Below are 20,506 nucleotides of genomic sequence, written 5' to 3'. Positions count from 1 at the left end.
CCCTCCTAATTTCTGCTCTTCCTCTGATTCTTTTCAAACCACGGACAAGAAACAAGGAACAGTGAAAGACGGGGAAGGAAAACCTCAGGCTACCAAGGAAGTACATTCACTCCAGCTGCTCCCTAATTTCTCTTTTTAAATACAAGCTGAGGAGAACTTTAGCTCCAGGTTTGAGGGAGAAGGGGGAGTGAAGGCTCTGTTGCAAACACTGAGCGAGCACACAGTCTTCCAGGCTTGGTCCTGTGCATGTCCTAGACATTATTTTATTTAAAACCCACAACAACTTTATGTGGTATACTATTATCTATTTTAATGATGGAGAAACCAAAGTTCAAGATGGTTAAATGATTTTCCCAAGGCCACATAGTAAGTGACAGAGGCAGGTTAAGCCAACAGGGATGAATCCAGTTATGTATGCTCTTTACTCATTACTTGTAAAATAAAATAATAATAGTTGCATGCTACACAAAAGCTTCTCATTTAAACATTCAGACCTATTACCTCCAGCATCTCAGAAAGATTAACATTATCATCATTATGATTATTCCAACATTCACCGAGCATTCAAGACCTGCCAGGACTTGATCTAGGCATGCTGTATTATATATAATCTTATTATCAGAAAACCTACCTTTTGAGCAAGGTACTGTTATTTTCTTAAACAAATAAAGGCCAAGAAAGGTTCGCCTACATCAGGGAACTGAGATTGGAACCTGAGTTTTAAATTCAGATAGTCTGCCTTCAGAGTGTGGGCTACACTGCCTACAAAGACCACATCTGGAGTTAGAAAGACCTAGTTTCAAATCCCAGCTCCGCCTCTTTCTGTGTAAATATCAGCCCTCAGTGCCTCCATATGTAAAATGCACCTCCAGAGGCTCCCCTGCTAAGCGGGTGTCTCCATATGTATTCTCAAATTCATCAAAGTGAGAATCCCCATTCCATAGTAAAAAAGAAGTGCATTTTTGAAATATGATAGATGTGGGTTCAAGTCTCACTATACTTACCAGCTAGGTGATTTAAAACAAGATATTCAAACTTTCTGATTCTCAGTTTTATCACTTGCACATGGGAGATAAAAACACCTCCCTAATAGGATTATTTGTGGGTTAGAAATAGTATATGTATTTTACAGTACAATATTATTATACAATTACACAATATTATTAATATTGTTATGGGGGCACCTGGGTGGCTCAATAGGTTAAGCACGTGACCCTTGATTTCAGCTTAGGTCATGATCTCAGGGGAGTGAGATCAAGCCCCAACTCAGGCTCTGTGCTGGGTGTGGATCCCACTTGGGATTCTCTCTCTCCCTCTCCCTTTGTCCCTTCCCCCTCTTTTTTTTTTAAATTTTATTTATTAATCATGAGAGACAGAGAGAGAGAGAGAGAGAGAGAGAGGCAGAGACACAGACAGAGGGAGAAGCAGGCTCTATGCAGGAAGTCTGATGTGGGATTTGATCCTAGGACTCCAGGATCACACCCTGGATTGAAGGCAGGCGCTAAACTGCTAAGCCACCCAGGGGTCCCTATATATAGTTCTTGACCAGGAAAATATACTTTCATACACATTAGCAGGTAGGGGGAAAAGTTCCCTGTACACCATCCTCACATGGGCATTACTAGAGAGGCTAGAGAACCTCCTTCTGGATACTGATGAAGCAGGAGAATTAGAGGCTTATTAGAGGCTTTAAGGAGAAAAGCACATGGCCTTGAGAGTCATACTTGCTTGGGCCACCACTTACTCCAAGATGAAGTATATTTAGGCAAGTTCCTTTGCAAAACATTGGACTGCCTTCCATCAAATGAGAGCTATCGTACTGGAGATTTTTGAGGATTAAATACTTCACAGCTAGGACCTAGCTCAGTCATAGGTACTGAGTATACACCCAACAAATTTTAATTCTCTTCTTTCTTAGAAGAGAATATTTCAAGGTCAACATGATTCTGAGATGAACAAAAAGCAACGATATGCCAAAGATAAATAAGGGGCAAGTCTGTGCAAAACACTCTTTTATTACTAACTTTGGAGATTAAATCCTGTCCCCCACCCCAAAATCTTGCCTTATATTGAAGGACCAAGATTGTATATATGCAGCAAGAAAAAACAAGTTTAGCATATTAATTTACTTTATAGAAATCCATATTGGATCTGTCACAGGCTGTCAGCTGAGAAACTCTCTTGTAGGATTTGGTTCCAATGTTCAGCATTGAAAGAGATATGATAAATAGTAAATATTATTGCAGAAGACCCTCAGAACATTGGTTTCTGAGACACTACTAGAAATCAATTAGTTACCACCACAGGATTTGGCCAAAACCATAGCAGAGGTTGGCATTCTGCCTTAATAGCAAGAATAACAGAGGTAATCACCCCTAGCTGAAAGAATCTGGGCAAGGCCATGCTATCCACATACCCACACAGATGACCTGGTTGATGACCAGAGCCAGAACTCACCTCTGCAACAAGGTAAGGAGGTCTTTTGTGTCTCTGCTTTTACTGTGCTCACTTCCATATAAAAATATTTGAATCATCAGACACTGTAGGTAAGTTGAAAAACATAACAAGTTAAAGAGAATCAGATAGCAAGCCCCATCATTATAAACCAAACTCAGGAGAACACTAGTGGAATTGAGATATCATGAGTTTACATTTCAAATTTCTTAATCTCCTCCTGGTTCCCAACCAAGAAGGAAAAGGAGCCTGAATTTTTTTTTAAGGATTTTATTTATTTATTCATGAGAGACACAGATTGAGGCAGACACATAGGCAGAGGGAGAAGCAGACTTCCTGTGGGGAGCCCAATGTGGGACTTGATCCCAGGACCCCAGGATCATGACCTGAGCCAAAAGCAGATGCTCAACCACTGAGCCACCCAGGTGCCCAAAGGAGCCTGAATTGAAGGCTTTGGACACCCCCCATGGGTCTATGTGTATCATTCCATTTCATTGCACCTACCACTGCTGTATATGGCTATGGATCACCCAAGTAACAGGGCCAAAACATAGCTGCAGGAGTGACTGCCATGAGGATTTTCCAAATAGCTATGACAGAAGAAGAAGAAAGAAGAAAGAAGAAGAAGAAGAAGAAGGGGAGGGGGAGGGGAGAAGGAAGGAAGGAAGGAAGGAAGGAAGGAAGGAAGGAAGGAAGGAAGGAAGGAAGGAAGGAAGGAAAGAAAACCCATAATATATGTAACAATCTTTAAGACGCTGAACATCAGCCAACAAAGAGCAGTGTCCCTGAGAGAGGGCAACAAGTGATATAAATCCTATGACTGCCCCCAGATTATTGCTTTAGGAGCATTTCCAGGCCATGATGTAGGGAAAGGAACAACTTGAAGCTCAGCAGACTCACGGAATTGAGGAAAAAGAGCTGAGAGTCCCAGGAGATTCTCAGAGCAGAGTAAAAGAGAGGAGACAGCTGCACAGAAAAAGATCCAGAAATATCTGCAGTGGGTCTCCTTTAATTATTCAGCAGAGTACTAATTAGCACATCTGTGTGAGAAAACTGCCCAAAGCTGGGGAAAGCATCAACTGAAGGGGCTGGCAGGAACAGGACTGGGCACTTACACAGGGCTAGGTACAGTGCCTGTTCCAACCAGCTAATCTAGAAAGCCTCATTGTGGGTGGTGTACTCAGAAGGCTTTTTGCCTCAGTAATCAAGGATCATTAGCCCTTGACTAAATGCTGCTCTAGTCTCATCTACTGAGTCTTAAAAGGCAAGACCTAAAAGGACCAAACTGTAACTGACATCCAGAACAAAGTTCAAAAATACTTATAGGAATACAAAAATATCCAACACCCAATAACATAAAATATACAATGTCTAGCATCCAAAGATTGCCAGGCATGTAAAGAAGAAAAGTATGATCCATATGAGAAAAGTATGATCCATATGAGATAAATCAATAAAAACCAACCCCAAACTGGTTTGATGTTAGAATTAGCAGAAAAGCATATTAAGACCATTACTGTAACTTTATTTCATGTGCTTAAAAAATTAAGTGAGGACATGAAAAACATTTTTTTTTAAAGATCCAAATCACATTTCTGGAGATGAAAATATCTGAAGGAAGAATACACTAGATGGGGTTAAGAGATTGACATTGGAGAAAAAAAAATCAATGAACTTGAAAGCACAGGGATAGGAATTATAGACCCAAAAAAATCATGGATTGAAGTGTCTGGGTGGCTCAGTGGTTGAGCATCTGTCTTTGACTCAGGTCATGATCCCGGGGTCCCAGGATCAAGTCCCACATCGGGCTCCCTGCAGGGAGCCTACTTCTTCCTCTGCCTATGTCTCTGCCTCTCTCTGTGTCTCTCATGAATAAATAAATAAAATCTTAAAAATCATGGATTATAGCAGTAGGTACAGAAAAATAATTTTTATAATATCCAAAACACAATTTTATAAAATCTAACAACTATTCCTGATTTAAAAGCAACAATAACTCCTTAGCAAACCAGGAGTAAAAGGGAATCTCCTCAACCTAAGAAAGCATCTATTAAAAAATCTATAGCTGGGCAGCCCTGGTGGCGCAGTGGTTTAGCACTGCCTGCAGCCTGGGGTGTGATCCTGGAGACCCGGGATCGAGTCCCATGTTGGGCTCCCTGCATGGAGCCTGCTTCTCCTTCTGCCTGTGTCTCTATGAATAAATAAATAAAATCTTTTTAAAAAAATCTACAGCTAACATCAAACTTAATTGATGAAAGACTAAATTATTTCCCCCTGAAAACAGGAATTAGACAAGGTTGCCTGTTCTCACTAATTCTATTCAACATTGTACTAGATGTTCTAGCCAATGTGACAAGAAATAAAAGGCATCCAAATCAGAATGAAAGAAGTAAAACTTTATTTGCAGATGACAAGATCATCTATGTAGAAAATCTGATGAATCTATGAACAGCTACTAGAACAAGTGAGTTTAGCAAAGTTATGGACACAAAATTATTATATTAATAAATCCCTTGTATTTCTATACTAGCATCAATAATCAGAAATTGAAATCCATATATGATACATTTAAAATAGCATAAAAAATATGAAATCAGTATGAATAAAACTAAGAAAAGATGCAGAAGATCTGTACATTGAAAACTATAAAATATATTGGGAGAAATTAGATGATCTATAAATGGAAGAACACCATGTGTTTATGAGTAAAAAGCTCAAGACTATTAAAATGTTAATTCTTCCCAAGCTGATCTATACATTCAGTGGAATTCAATCCAAATCCCAATCTGTGTTTTTGGAGAAACTGACATGGCGATTCTAAAATTCCTATGGAAATGCAAAGAACCTAGAATACTCAGAATAACACTAAAAAAGAAGAACAAAGTTGGAAAACTAACACTACCTAATTTCAGGACCTGTTTTAAAGCTACAATAATCAAGACAGCAAGGTATTGGCATCAAGATAGAAAAACAGGGGGTGCCTGGCTGCCTCAGTTGGTAGAGCATGCATCTCTTGAACTCAGGGTCATGAGTTCAAGCCCTATGTTGGATGTGGAGCCTACTTTAAAAAAAAAAAAAAAACAATCAGTGGGATAGAAAACAGTCCATAAATAAATCCACATATACATACACACACACAGATTTTTTTAAGACTATATATTATTTTATTTTATTTTATATTCATGAGAGACATAGAGAATCAGAGACATAGGCAGAGGGGAAAAGCAGGCTCCCTCCTGGGAGCCTGATGTGGGACTCTATCCCACAACTCCCAGATCATGATTTGAGCCAAAGGCAGACGCTCAACCACTGAGCCACCCATGTGCCCCACAAACTGATTTTTGACAAAGGTAAAAAGATAATAAAGTAGAGAAAAGAATGTCTTTTCAATAAAAATAATGCTAGAACCAGATATCTATATGCAAAATTAATTAATTAATTTCACTGAGATCCAGTCCTAGTACCATAGAGGAAAACTGACTCAAGTGGATCATAGTCCTAAATATTAAACCTAAAACTATAAAAAAATCTAAAAGAAAACAAAGAAGAAAAATCTTTGTGACTTTTTTAGGCAAAGATTTCCTACATAAAACATCAAAAGCATAACCCATAAAAGAACAAAATGATAAACTGAACTTCATTAAATTTTAAAATTTATGCTCTTCAAAAGACATTTGTTAAGCAAATGAAAAGACAAACTGCAGACTGAGAGAAAATATTTCCAAATCATATCTGATAAAGAACTTGTACCTAGAATATATGAAGAACTCTAATTTTTTTCGCTTTATATCATCATTTAGGACTTGAACTAGGAACATGTGTTCATATAAACACACAAAAATTGTACATCAGCATCTTTACAATATTAAAAGAGTCATATATAAGTCCACAGGCATTGGACACAGCATGGTTAGGGTATATGAAGAACTTTTAAAAGTCAATCATAAGAAAGCAAAGAACTAATGAAAAATGAGCAGAAGATTTAGATCAACACTTCACCCAAGAAGATAAAATTAGAAATAAATACAAGGAAAGATACACAAGATAAACACAAAACCACAATGAGGGGCGCCTGAGTGGCACAGTAGGTTAAATATCCAACTTGTGATTTTGGCTCAGGTCTTGATCTCATGGATCATGAGACTGAGTTCCGTGTGGGCTCTGCACTCAGCACAGAGTCTGCTTGGGATTCTCTCTCTTCCTCTCTCTCTCCCGACTTGTGCTCTTGCTCACTCTCTCTCAAATAAATAAATAAATACCTTAAAAAATACCTTAAAAAACACAATCAGACACCACTCCATATTTATTAGGGTGACTACAATTAAAAGCACTGGCCACGTCAATTCCTGGCAAAGATGTGAAGAAACTGAATTCTCAGGCCCTGCTGGGGGGAATACATGATGCAACTATTTTCCAAAATTTTGGCAGTTTTGTGTAAAGGTAAACATACACCCATCATATTACTTAGCCATTGTACTCCTAAGGACTGAGCCAAGAGAAGAAAGTGTATCTCCATACAAACATTTGTACATGAATATTCATAGTTTTATCCATAATAAATTCAAACTGGAAACAGTCAAATGTTCATCATTAGGTGAATGGATAAAAAAAAAATCATGTTGTCCACATAATGTAGTACTCAGCAGTAAGAGTAAACCATGGATACACACAATAATATGGATAAGTCTCAAAATAATTATGGTGAAAGAATGATTTAACTATAGGATTCTACTTATATAAAATCGTAGAAAATGCTAATGTGTCTACAGTGACAAAGCAAACCAGCTATTGTCTGGGGGTGGCTTTGGGGGAGGGGTGGAGCTGAATAATTAGAAAGGGACATGGAGAAATTTTGGGGGGTGACTGATATATTCATGATCTTGATTGTGGTAATAGTTTCACAGGTCAAGATGTCAAAACTGATCAAACTGTACACTTCAAAATATGTATAGTTTATGGTATGCAAATAAAAATTATTCCATCACAAGATTATAATTTTTAAGGTTTGTCTTTTCTCTTCTCACCTCCACCCTACTACATTTAACTTCGATTCCTTTTAACATAAAACATGAACTGCCCAAGATAAAAGTTAGCCAAAAGTGTCACCCTCTTTATGCTCTATTCTATCTGCCAAAGGAGTTTCCTCACAGCATCAATTTTTGGTGAGATTTCTTGCCTTCTTTTTAGCTCCGGGAGTAGTTTCCAATCCCCAGAACAGCATCTATTAACTTAGGCTAATTCAGAAACTTCCAGCATCCCACTGATGGATACCCAGCATGAGGAAGGTGTTCCAACCTCAAAACAACAGCCTGACTGTCAGCATGCCCTTCTAGTTCTCACCTCCTTTCTGGGCTGGGACATTGATGTGTCTAAAGCCCTAAGGATAAAAGCTGATAGCAAAGCTGCAGCCCCTACCTACCTTACAGAATCCTAAATCCCCAAGTTGAATCACTATTCCAAATGGAGGATGTAGCTGTGCCATCAGACATCCATGGCCAGGTAAAATCTAGATTGGGCTTGCTTTTCATCTTGTGTACAATACGTATGCTGGGTTGGTTTTGTTGTGGTTGTTGTTGTTTTTCATTTCAGAAAAGTTGCTCTCAATGACTTCTTTGATTACTGTTTCTATTCCAAGTATTCTAGTTCTTTTTCAGGAATACACACAATTCTTCAGGTAAATCTCTACTTTGCCTCCCTCTTTCCCTTCTCTCTGCATTGCAGGACAGCTTTTCAAGTCTGCATTATCAATCTCTGATTCTTTAAACTGACAGGATATTATATCTCTAGAAGTATTAAAAACACAGATTCTAGGGATCCCTGGGTGGCGCAGCGGTTTAGCGCCTGCCTTTGGCCCAGGGCGCGATCCTGGAGACCCGGGATCGAATCCCGCGTCGGGCTCCTGGTGCATGGGGCCTGCTTCTCCCTCTGCCTGTGTCTCTGCATCTCTCTCTCCCTCTCTGTGTGACTATCATAAATAATAAAATAAAAATTAAAAAAAAATAAAAATAAAAACACAGATTCTAAACACACCTCTTAGAACTTGTGATGTAATGGTCTGAGGTGAGGCTCAGGAATCTGATTTTGTTAGTCTGTTTCATTTTTGTTTTGATTTTTATTGACTCTGTTGCAATTTTAGATTTGGGAGATGTGCTCACCATCACTGTGACACATTAAGACAGTCTTCCCTATTTTCCACGTAGCTTTGAATTCTATTGGATTTGTTGTTTCTCTGAAATCCCTTATTTCACTCTTGAATCTCATCTCATCTTTTGGACTCAGATGGTCATTCTTTCACTGTAAAGTTTTCTGTCCTTATAGGTTTTTCTGCTCCCATCCCTATGTTCATGCTGCCCTTGAAGACATTCTTCTGATCCCTGTAACTTATTTCATAAGGTTTTCTTTTTCTCAGAATCTTCAAAATAAGGCCCCCTTTCTCCCATTATTTACTATCTTCATACTTATTTCCTGATTACATTTAGTTAACCTGAAATGAGATAAAATCTCTCCAGACCTGTCGTTTGCCAATGTACACATGTGGATTGCTTTCGACTCCTCCCTCTGCTCACATGAGTATTGGTTGAGCTTCACCAACTTTTTCTCTGACATTGAATAAACTTAGATTTTATGTAGAGACATCCCTACCTATCTGACCTTGTCTTTAGCCTTGGTCTGTCAGAATACTGACTAGCTGAACCGTGGTTTGGTCTCACCTCTTGCCAGATCCTACTACAGGATGTGAATGTCCAGGGTTGTCTGAGCCGCCTGGGAATGTATCAGTATTTGGGCAAGAATGGTTTACACAAGGTGTTCTTGACCGCCCAACGTTGGGTGCTTTCATACTCCGCCACTGCCATACCTAGATTCCAACACTGCGATGTTATTACTCTTTTAAGAGGCTGGCCCAGCATGGACACAACAAAAGTCTCTGTATCATGTTCTCCCTCAGCACATCTAAGAAATGGAATTTTTGCTTTACTTAAAAAATCAAAAGGAATAGTAAAGTAAGGAAAAAGCGAAGGAAGGAAAGAAGGAGAGGGAAGCAAAAGGGAGGGGAGGGGAGGAGAGCGGATGGGAGGAAAGGGGACGGGAAGAGAGGGGAGAGGGAGGGGAGGGAAAGAAAGGGAAAATAATCTCCCCACACCACACGTATTACTCTTCACATTGTGCTTACAGGCCCAGGAGAACATGTAAAAGGCTGCCAGCATTCACCTTCTGTAACAGCTGAATGGCCTTTCTGAGCTCTCCTTTGGCGAAGCAGATCCTGCCCATGTTGTAAAAAGTTTCGGCCACTTTTTCACTGCAGTCACCATAGCTGATGACCTGAGACTTCAGTGCAGCCTTTAGCAGTCTGTAAGCCTCCTAGGGAATGAATTAAAGAAAAGTGTTTTAAAATCATTCTGGCAATTCTGAAGGAGCATGTCAGTTTTATTCCATTATTCTATGGAGGAGATGTTCTACATCACACTGACGCAACCCACCAGGGTCAGGCAGTTGTGATGTGTCACCTAAGTAATGTGTTTCTGTGAAGAGTAAAATTCTAAGATTAAGTTCAATAATGATAGTTATTCATATATATATATGATAATTAATGATAGTTAATGTATAATAATGAATATATATATATATATATTCATTGCCTGTTCTCATTGCAGGTCTCATAAGGAATCTCAAAAAGTCTGAGATATAATTTGATGGTATCAGTTTCATCAGTTGATGAAAGGCATGGATTTTTCTGTAGGAAAATAAAGCCATGTCTGAACAGTCATAATATAAATTATATATATATATATATTTACATATATAAATGAACACTATGAAGGCTAAGGATCTTGCCAAATATCACACTGCCTCTTGTTGATTTACCTGTTCACATTTACCTGTTTTTCGCCATTTTGGACAAGCCATTTGCAAAATTCTTCAATGGTTGTCAGTGTTTCATAATCTGCTGGGCCCAATGTTGCTTGATATGCACTGATACTCTTTATAAAATATATCTCAACAGCATCTGCAAAAAAAAGGGAACATTTAAGGCAGGCTGCTAGTCTCTACAAGTAGCTAATATCAGCTTTGGCTCAATTAAGACATTTCATACTTAAATTCATTGCCTGTTCTATTGCAGGTCTCATAAGGACCCTCAAAAAGTCTGAGATATAATTTGGTGGCATGGCATCAGCTGATGTAATGTTATTCTGTTGATGGATTTTTCTGTAGGAAAAGAAAGTCACGTCTGAACAGCCTTATCCTAAGACCCAAAATAGCTACCATATTAAATTCCCAAGTGCAATAAAAGAGTATATATTTAGCTAAATTACACTCTGATAGAGTATTGTTTACTGGGATTCCTGCTAGGTGTGTGTGTGTGTGTGGGGGGGTGTCTGTGTGTCGAGGGAGAGTTTTTGCTTCAAAAGTATTTTAAATATAGTTGTTATTGTTTAAAAATTTACTTTTAATGTTGTCTTTTATTCCAACCATAATAGATGTTTAGGTAATCAGTCTAGAAAATGCAATAGAAGCAAAAAGAAAATGAAAATTGTCTCCATTCACACTACTCAGAAACAGGCACTGTTAACATTTTTTACCACTGTATTAAGGTATAATTGGCATACCACACATTCAACCATGCAATTACACAGTCTGATGAAGTTTTAGTAAATTTACAGTTATGTAATCACGATCAAAATCCAGTTTTAGAAGATATCCATCAACCCCAAAATGTTTCTCCATGGTTGGTGGCAATCAATGCCTGCTCTCACCCTGTCTCAGGTAATGACTGACCTTCGTTTGATCTCTATGTCTTTGCCTCTTCTAGAAATTTCATATAATTGGATTCATACAACATAGGAGTCTTTTGTGATTCTTTCATGCATCATGCTGTTTTTGAGGCTCATCCATGTGCATGAAATTAGTACTTCATTCTTCCTTCTGAGTAGATACATATTGTTGATCCATTTACAAGTTGATGCATATTTGTGTATATAGTCCATTATACCTATCCTCAGTTCCAATTCTCTTCAATCTTTTCTGTGGATGAGTGTCTGTGTTCTCCCATTTTCTTTCAGCCTAAGGGCTTTCTTTAGTATTTATTTTAGGTCAGGACAACTACCAACAAATCTTGTCTGTCAGGGAATGTCTATCTCACCTTCATTTTCTTTTCTTTTTTAAAAAGTATTCCTCATTGGGGATCCCTGGGTGGCGCAGCGGTTTGGCGCCTGCCTTTGGCCCAGGGCGCGATCCTGGAGACCCGGGATCGAATCCCACATCAGGCTCCCGGTGCATGGAGCCTGCTTCTCCCTCTGCCTGTGTCTCTGCCTCTCTCTCTCTCTCTGTGACTATCATAAATAAATAAAAAAATTTATAAAAAAAAAAAAAGTATTCCTCATTTAGGCAATCTCTACACCTTACATAGGGCTCAAACTCACAACTCCGAGATCAAGAGTAACATGCTCTTCTGCCTGAGCCAGTTAGGTGCCCCTCACCCTCATTTTCAAAGGACAGTTTTCCTGAATATAAATTCTTAGTTGAAAAAAAATAAAATAAATTAAAAAAAATTCTTAGTTGAATTTTATTCCAACATTTTGAATATGTTTTTCCACTACCTTCTAGCCTCCATTGTTCTGATAAAAAACCAGCCATTAATCATATTGTTCCCCTCTACAGAGTTGTTTTTCCATTGCTGCTTTCAAGATTCTCTTTTTGTCGTTCAGCAGTTTGACTGTGCCTAGTTGTGGTTCTCCTTGTGCTTATCTTATTTGGCACTGAGAATTTTGGATCTGTAGATAATAAACGTGGGAAGTTTGGGGCCATTATTTCTTTAGATAATTTGCTGCTTCATTCTGCCTTCTGCCCTTCTGGAGCTCCTGTTGCAGGTATGTTGGTATACCAGCTGTTGTCCCACAGATCTCTTACGCTTTGTTCATTTTCCTTCAATACCTTTCTCTTTTGTTCTTTGGTCTGGATCATTTCTAGTGCCCTACTTGTGAGCTACCTCATTCCCTCCTCTGTCATCTCAAATCTGATGTTGAGACCACTTGATGAATTTTCATTCAGTTACTGTATATTACAACTCTACAATTTCCATTTGGTTGTTTTTTTTTCTTAAATAGTTTATATTTCTCTATGGAGACTTCCTATTTGCTAGGCAATTTTAATTGTATTTTCTTTTAACTCTTTGGTCAGTTTCCTTTAATTCTTTGAACATATTTATGATAGCTGCTTTGAAGTCTTTGCTGAATCCAACATCTATCCCGCTTAGAGGCAATATCTATTAACTACTCTGAGTATTTTATTTGTATGTTTCTCTTTTGTTGAAAACTACATTTAAAAAAAGAAAACTGTACATTTTAGATATTATATAGTAGCAACTATAGATTCTGATATATTTTTGTGGGTTTTTGTTTTGTTTTAGTGTATTGCCTAGACTTAAACTACAGAATCTGTCTCCTCTATGGTGTTTGAATGTTAATGTCTTTGCTCAGGTGTTTGGTTTCTTTAAAATAGACTTTATTTTTTAAAGCAATCACTCAGAAAAATTCAGTGGAAGGTACAGACATTTCCCACATAACCTGGCCTACAGAAAGCACGTGTGATGGTTAATTTTAAGGGTCAACTAGACTGAGCTAAGGGGTGCCCAGATAGGTGATAAAACAATTCTGGGTGTGTCTGCAAAGGTGTTTCTGGAAGAAATGAACAATTGAATCAATATACTGAGTAAAGAAGATATGTCTTCACCAAGTTCACCAAAAACAAAAACAAAAACAAAAACAAAAACAAAAAAAAAAAGGAAAGGAAGGATGGAATTTCTCTCTCTCTTCTTGAGCTGGAAATCCATCTTCTGCCCTCAAATATTGAAGTTCTTGGTTCTTGGGTCTTTGAACTCTGAGATTTATACCAGTGCCCCCTCACTTCTATTGGTTATTAACTCTCTGGAAAACCCTGACTGATACAGATTTTGATGCCAGGAGTGAGAACAACAGGACTTTTACTTGCCAAAGCCATGGCTGAGTACCCAGTCAGCCAGCAGCTGATAGCAACACTGAGCCCCTGACATGGTACCATTACCTGGGGTGATTAGCCAGCTACCTGGTAGCAAGCTGATTACATTGAACTATTTACTTTATGGAAAGAGCAGCATTTTGTTTTTATTTTCTTATTTTTATTTATTTTTTCAAGGATTTTATTTATTTATTCATGAGAGACAGAGAGAGAGACAGAGAGAGAGAGAGAGGCAGAAACACAGGCAGAGGGAGAAGCAGGCTCCATTCAGGGAGCCCGATGTGGGACTTGATCCAGGGTCTCCAGGATCAGGCCTTGGGCTGAAGGCGGCGCTAAACCGCTGAGCCACCGGGGCTGCCCAAGAGCAGCATTTTGTCCTTAAGTGGAATAGATTTCTACTCTGGATAAATTTGCCTTCCCTTCATGCAATGCTTCTGACAAAACTACCATCCATAAACTTACAGAATGCCTCATCCACCATTATGGTATTCCACACACCATTGCTTTGGATCAAGGAACTCACTTCATAGCAAAAGAAGTGCAGGAATAGGCCCACACTGGTGGAATTCACTGGTCTTACCATGTTCCCTACCATACTGAAGCAGCTGGCTTGACAGAATGGTGGAATGGTCTTTTGAAGATAGATAGTTACAGTGCCAGCTGGCGGGCAATACTTTGCAAGGCTTGAGTTCTCCAGAAGGCTGTATGTACTCTAGATCAGCATCCAACATATGGTGCTATTTCTCCAATAGCCAGGATTCCCAGGTCTAGAAATCAAGGGGTGGAAATATAAGTAGTATCTGAAAGTGAAGACTGTCACCTGGCCTCTTTGGGCTCCTCATGCCCCAAATCAAGGAAGGAGTTCCTATGCTACCTAGGGTGACTCAGCCTAAATACTAAGGGAAACTGAACCACTACTCCTCAGTGGAGGTAAGAAAGCACCTTTCTGGAATAGGAGATTCCATCCAGTAGTTCTTAGACAGCATCTCATAGTATTACTGTGTTCTGTGATTAAGGTCACTGGAACACTACAACATCCCAATCTAGGCAGGGTTAGTAATGGCCCAGAACCCTCAGGAATGAAGGTTTCAGTCAACCCAGTAGGTAAAGAACCAGTATCAGGTGACATGCTTGTTGAAGGCAAAGGGAATACAGAATGGTACTAGGAAAAGATAGTTATACCAGTTACAACCACGAGATGAGTTACACAAATGAGAACTGTAACTGTCATGCGTATTTCCTCATTGTGCTATGAATATGCTTGTGTGCACATATGCATATATTAAGCAAATATCTTATTTTTCTTCTTTTATTCCCTTTTCATGGAACAGAAGATGTACTGATGTTATATCAGTATTTAAGTATTGTTAATTTTACATCATAGTTTTCAAGTTATGGAATATCAGAAGAGTAAACATCATTGAAGGACTTTATCTCTTCTGGGAAAGGGATTAGTACATTTTCAGTTGTATTCAGGGTAGTTATACCATATTAGACATAATTATGTCTTTATTTGGAGATTAAGTAGGTTTGAGGAGATGCATGTAAGATCAAGTTGACGAGGAGTGGACTTGTCATGCTTAATTTTGTGTCAACTTGACCATGCAAAGGGATGCCCAAACAGCTGATAAAACATTATTTCTGGAGTGCATCTGTGAGGGTGTCTCCAAGAGAAGTTAGCATCTAAATAAGTAGATGAAGTAAAGATGATCTGCCCTCACCGGTGTGAGTGGGCCTCATTCAATCTATTGAAGACTCAAATAGAATTAAAAAAAAAAGGTAGTGGAAGAGTGAAGTCGCTATTGCTCATCTTGAGCTGGGATGTCTATCTCTTGCCCTTGGACATCACATAGTTGTTTTAAATTCCCAGTCTGATGATTCATATATCTGAGTCTGGTTCTGATGCTTGTTGTGTCTCTTTAAACTGTGTAGTTTTTAGTTTTTTTTTGTTTTGTTTTGTTTTGGGGTGTTTTATCTTTGCCTTTTACTATGCCTTTTAATTGTTCTTGATAGGTGGACATGATGTACTGGGTAAAACTAACTGTTCTAAATAGGCCTCTAGTAATTGGTGGTAAGATGTGGAGAAAGCATCCTATAGTTCCATGATTAGCAGCCTTTCAGTGAGCCTGTGCCACTGAACCATGAACTTCACGAGTGCTTCACTTTCTCTGTCCCCTTCTCCCTTAGGTGGCATAGGATGGCTAGAGTGGGCTGAAGTTGGATATTTCCTTCCCCCAGGCTGGTTAGCCTCTGAAAACAAAACAAAACAAAACAAAACAAAAACAAAACAAAACAAAACAAAACAATAATAGTTTGGGCTCTGGTAAAATTGTTTCTCTTGAGGATAGGCCTTGTTTAGCAAAAAGCTCTGACATACTTTAATTGGTTACTTCTCTCCTCTCCCTTCAGGAAGCAAGGGGGCATTTTTCTCCAATATTTACTTTGAGAACCTGGCCAAGCTCCTGGAGGTAAATCTGACAAAAGTGTAGAACCCCCTGCCCCCCCAACGATGGTACTTGGAATTTAATTTTTAATTCCCAGTTTTGTCCACACTGAGCTTCTAGAAATTTATCAGCTGCAGGTCAGGCATTCCTACCCCGGTATGGGTTCCTGTAGAGATAGGTATCTGCTCAGGCAAATTGTGGTTCCCTGTCTCCCTAATTTCAGAGGCATCGGTTTGCCCTGTGATCTCACTTCTCTGACAGATCTAAGAGCTATTGATTTTCCAGTTTGTTCAGATTTTTTACTTGTTGTTAGGATAGAGCAGTTATTCCTGAGCTCCTACATGCTAGAGACCTAAAGTCTTTGCTTGTGTTTTAAGGCTTATTTTTTTTTTAATTTTGGTCTGGATTCGTGGGGTTTCCCCTGTGCCTGCAGAACCTAGCGTTGACCCAACTAACTGACTTGGAAAGAGACTGTGCTCAAAACCTTTACAGTGTATGTCTTCCATCTTCTCTTGATTGATCTGTATGTAGACTGAGGCGTGCATTCAAAGTTCTGCTGCATTTCAAGCCTCCTTTGCTTATGATTTTCTGTATCTTCCCTGTACATGTATGTGGTTTTTCAGTGGGCTAGGGGTGTTGGGAGAGCTTACCTGGCCTTCTCTTGGCTCTCTCATTTCCAGGTTCTTCCTGTACAGTTCTCAGTGGCCCCAAACTCATACAAACCAGGACAGCAACTTCAGGCTACCACATATGCAGGTTTTCTTTCCTTTCATGTCTTCTGACTTGGCCACCTTTACCTGATGAATCCGGGGGTGGGGGAGTTTGCCCCTTGCTCTCCGAATTGAGTCCCATGCCTCTGTCACAAAGTTGCTGGTTCTTTCGGCCAGCCCCCTTCTGATAAAACTGCTATTCTCAGATGGACTGAGGTGGGTAGGAGCTGCCTCAGGCAAAAAGGCCAAGAAGACTCTCTCTTTTACCCAAAGCTCTAGCAGTTCTCTGAGGATGCTTTCAATTTGTTGTCTGCTTATTTCCAGTGCCTTCAAATGGTTGTTTTTGGCCATTTTATTCAATTTATGCATGTGTGTGTGCTGAGAGGATGCACAGACCTCTTCACAAAGGCAGGGCTGGAAGTCTCTACCTTTGTTTACATTGTGATGTACATTTTAATGCAATTTTACTTACTCTGCAGTTCATTTTTCATGTTTTTATATATATAAATGTGTGTAATTATAAACAATAGTATTATGTCCTAAAAATGCAAGGTATTTTCTCCTTAATACTGTTATTTTTTATTTTTTTATTTTTTTAATACTGTTATTTTTTAATACTGTTGTTAACTACTTTATTTATAAAGTCTTACCCTTTCAAAGACTACAAATTCCAGCTAATACTAAATATTCCTTTCACTAATTGATAAACATGTAGGTTAAAAAATAAAATAAAATAAAAATAAACATGTAGGTTGTTTTATAATTTTTTTATAATTACAAATAGTGCCACAGTGAACCTCCTTATGCCTGTTTCCTTTTGATTTTACTAGGTAGTATCAAGTTATTTTCAAAATTTCATATCAATTTATACTATCACTCCCACCATCTATGAATGAGCAGACCTGTTTTCTCACAATCTGGCAAGTGCTAGAGATTTTCATATTTAAAAAATTTGGACACGGGATGGGTGAAAACTTGACTTTAAAGGTATGTATAGTTTAAGATGTGTAATATTCTGCCAAATTATACTTCAGAGAGTTTGTGTCGATCCTAAATATCATTTTTTGAAATGATGACAATTTGACAGAAACTTGATCTTTGCTGTTTTATATTTCTGCATTATTACTATGATTGAAACTTTTCCATGTGATTATTGGCTATTTGCTTTAGGTAATGCTCAGTCTTATTTTTCTATTGTAAAGTAGATGTAAATTTTAGCTCTTACATTTAGGACAATTATCCATTTTGAATTAATGTTTGTGTATGTTTATGAAAGTGAGTTTTTTTTCTTTTTCCTTTTGACATGTGAATACATGGTTCCAACTGTTCCACTTCCATTGTTGAAAAGACTGTTCTTTCCACCTTGAACTATCTTAGGATCTTTATCAAAAATTAATTGGCCTTACTCATACAGGTCTATTGTGTTCCAGACTCTGATCTCTGTTCCTGCATCAGTAGCAAACTCTCTTGATTACTGCTGCTTTATAATGAATCTTAAATCAGGTAGTATGATTGCTCTAATTGTATTATTTTTCAAAATAGTTTCAGCTGTTCCAATTTCTTTGCCTTTACATATAAGTTTTAGAGTCAGCTTGTCTACATTAACAACAATTGCTGAGACTTTGTTAATTTGTGTTAAATCAAGATATCAATTTCTGTAGAAGTGACTTTACTGTATGTCTTCCAATCTATGAATATATTATGTCTCCATTTATTTGAGTCATCTCTCATTTCTGTGATTGGGGTTTTGTAGTTTTCAGCACACAGATACTGTACACATTTTGTTAGATTTATACCTAAGTGTTTCATTTGGGAGGAGGTGGAGGAAAGCAGTATTTCTATAAATTTCAGTTTCCAGTTGTGCATTGCTAATATATAGAAATATGATGGAGTTTGCATGTTGACCTTATATTCTGTGATTTTGCAAAGCTTAAACTCAGTGACTAGTTCTAGGAGTTTTTTAGATTCCTTAAAATTTTCAACAGAGACAGCTGTATTGTTGCAAATACAGTATTTTATTTCTTTTAAGCTAAAATGTCCTGTAGGAGCCTGTGTGGCTCAGTCAGTAGAGCATGTGACTCTTGATCTTGGGGTCATGAATTCAAGCTCCACGTGGGACATCAAGATAACCTGAAAAGAAAATCAATCAGGCTCTGTGTCTTTTTCTTGCCTATTGCACTGGCTAGGACTTCCAGTATTGTTGAATAAAAGAAGTGAGAATTAACATCCTTACCTTGTTCCTGATCTTAAGGGCAAAAACTCACACTCCTTTCACCATTAAGTATGATGTTAGCTATACTGTTTTTGCACATGCCTTTTATTAGATTGAGGAAGTTCCCCTTCCATTATTAAAGGATGTTGGATTTTGTCACATGCTTCTTCTGCATCAGTTAAGGTTATGTGCTTTTCATCCTTGGATTGTTAATACGGTAGGGTACATTCATTCAGGCTTAAATACTGAACCAGCCTGACATTCTCAAGAAAAAAGCTCCCCTTGATCTTGGTACACTATTCTTTTGTATACATTACTATATATTTTCTTGAGGATTTTTTGCCTTTATGTGCATGAAAGGTCTTATTTTAGAGTTGTATTTTGTTTTGTTTTTTTCTTGTAATGTCTTTGTCCAGTTTTGGTATCAGGGTAATGCTAGGCTCATAAAATGATTTGGGAAATGTTCCCTCCTCTTCAATTTTCTGGAAAAGATTATGTAGGGTGGGTGTTAATTCTTTAAGTGTGAAGTAGAATTACCCATTGAAATCGTATGGATGTCAATATTTTTCTCAATAGGTTAACTACAAATTCTTTTTTTTTTTTTTAATAAATAAGGGCCTATTCGAGTTATCTGGTCATCCTGGATTATGTTTCATTTTATTTGTGGTAGTTTGTGACAGACACAAGTTTTAGATATTCTTATAATTAACTCTATCAACCTCTTTTTCTGTTTATCTTAATGCTCAGAAAGTTCTTCCTCCAATTTTTAGCGTTAGGAGTTTTGTTTCCAGTGCTATGTTTCCTTCTGAATATTTATATATTCAGTTTTGATGTTGAAATGTGATCCATTTGGAATTTAGTGAATGATAGAAGGTAAAGATCTAAATCTTTTTTAAAGTTAAAAATTAGAATATAAGAAAAGAATAAGATGGCCTTAGAATCTCCCAAATCTAGAAGCATAAAACTTTCTCACTTGAACAAAACTTTTACATATTCACAAATAGACTAAATGTGTTTTAACCATGATGACTATTTTTAAAAACTCAAATACGAATCCTGTTAGTACACACAAGAAATTTTTTTTTAAAGAAGATGATTAGCTAGAAAACACAGAATCAGGAAATCTTTGATGAATATGCTCAATAAAACAATAATCAAAATACTAAAATAACTTCTGAAAACTGAACAAAATTGTTTAATGACATGGGGAAATGCAACAGTAGAAAACAGTAGGATGTAATACTTTCCCTACAATTCTTTCTCTCTTCCTCTTCCTCTCTTTCATATATGACTGGAAAATAATGGGCACCTAAATGGATTCCTTTTATAAGCAGAGAAAATCAACATTTTAAAATGTTTAAATCATATTCTTTACAAATCCCCACTTCCTCTTGATGAGGCACTGAATCCATTAGCATCCTTTAATCTGATCCAGCCAGCTGAAGAGGGCACGCTGTCCTTCCTCACCAGTTCTTTTGTGTCTCTCTCAAAGCTACTCACTTTCCAAAGGGTGACCTTGCCTGAGAAAGGACTACTGCTGATGGGTGAATTCATTTCTTGGCTTTCCTCAAAACCCCCAGTACCTCACATTTGAATATAGGTCATGAAAATTCTAGCTGCTATAAACATTCTCTCTTGTCAGCCAGAGGAAAATAGTCAAAGAGATTGAGAATGGAAGAGGAAGTGAGGAGGAG

The 20,506-nt window shown here is 37.9% G+C and overlaps 1 protein-coding gene across 1 annotated transcript in view; it reads right to left on the bottom strand.

Moving 5' to 3' along the window:
* Positions 1 to 20,506, bottom strand: part of TTC23L (tetratricopeptide repeat domain 23 like) — a 55,697-nt gene that overhangs the window by 7,417 nt on the left and 27,774 nt on the right. Inside the window, exons 9-11 of the mRNA XM_041746866.1 lie at positions 10,332 to 10,459; positions 9,664 to 9,813; positions 2,458 to 2,540 (exon numbers count right to left, since the gene is read on the bottom strand). Coding sequence (XP_041602800.1) covers positions 2,458 to 2,540; positions 9,664 to 9,813; positions 10,332 to 10,459 — 361 coding nt within the window. The remainder of the gene's footprint in view (positions 1 to 2,457; positions 2,541 to 9,663; positions 9,814 to 10,331; positions 10,460 to 20,506) is intronic.

The sequence above is a fragment of the Vulpes lagopus genome, chromosome 3 (genome assembly GCF_018345385.1).
Source record: "Vulpes lagopus strain Blue_001 chromosome 3, ASM1834538v1, whole genome shotgun sequence".
In the NCBI taxonomy this organism is placed as follows: Eukaryota; Metazoa; Chordata; class Mammalia; order Carnivora; family Canidae; genus Vulpes; species Vulpes lagopus.
Note: the sequence above shows the minus strand (reverse complement) of the source record. Positions and strands in the feature narration are given on the sequence as shown.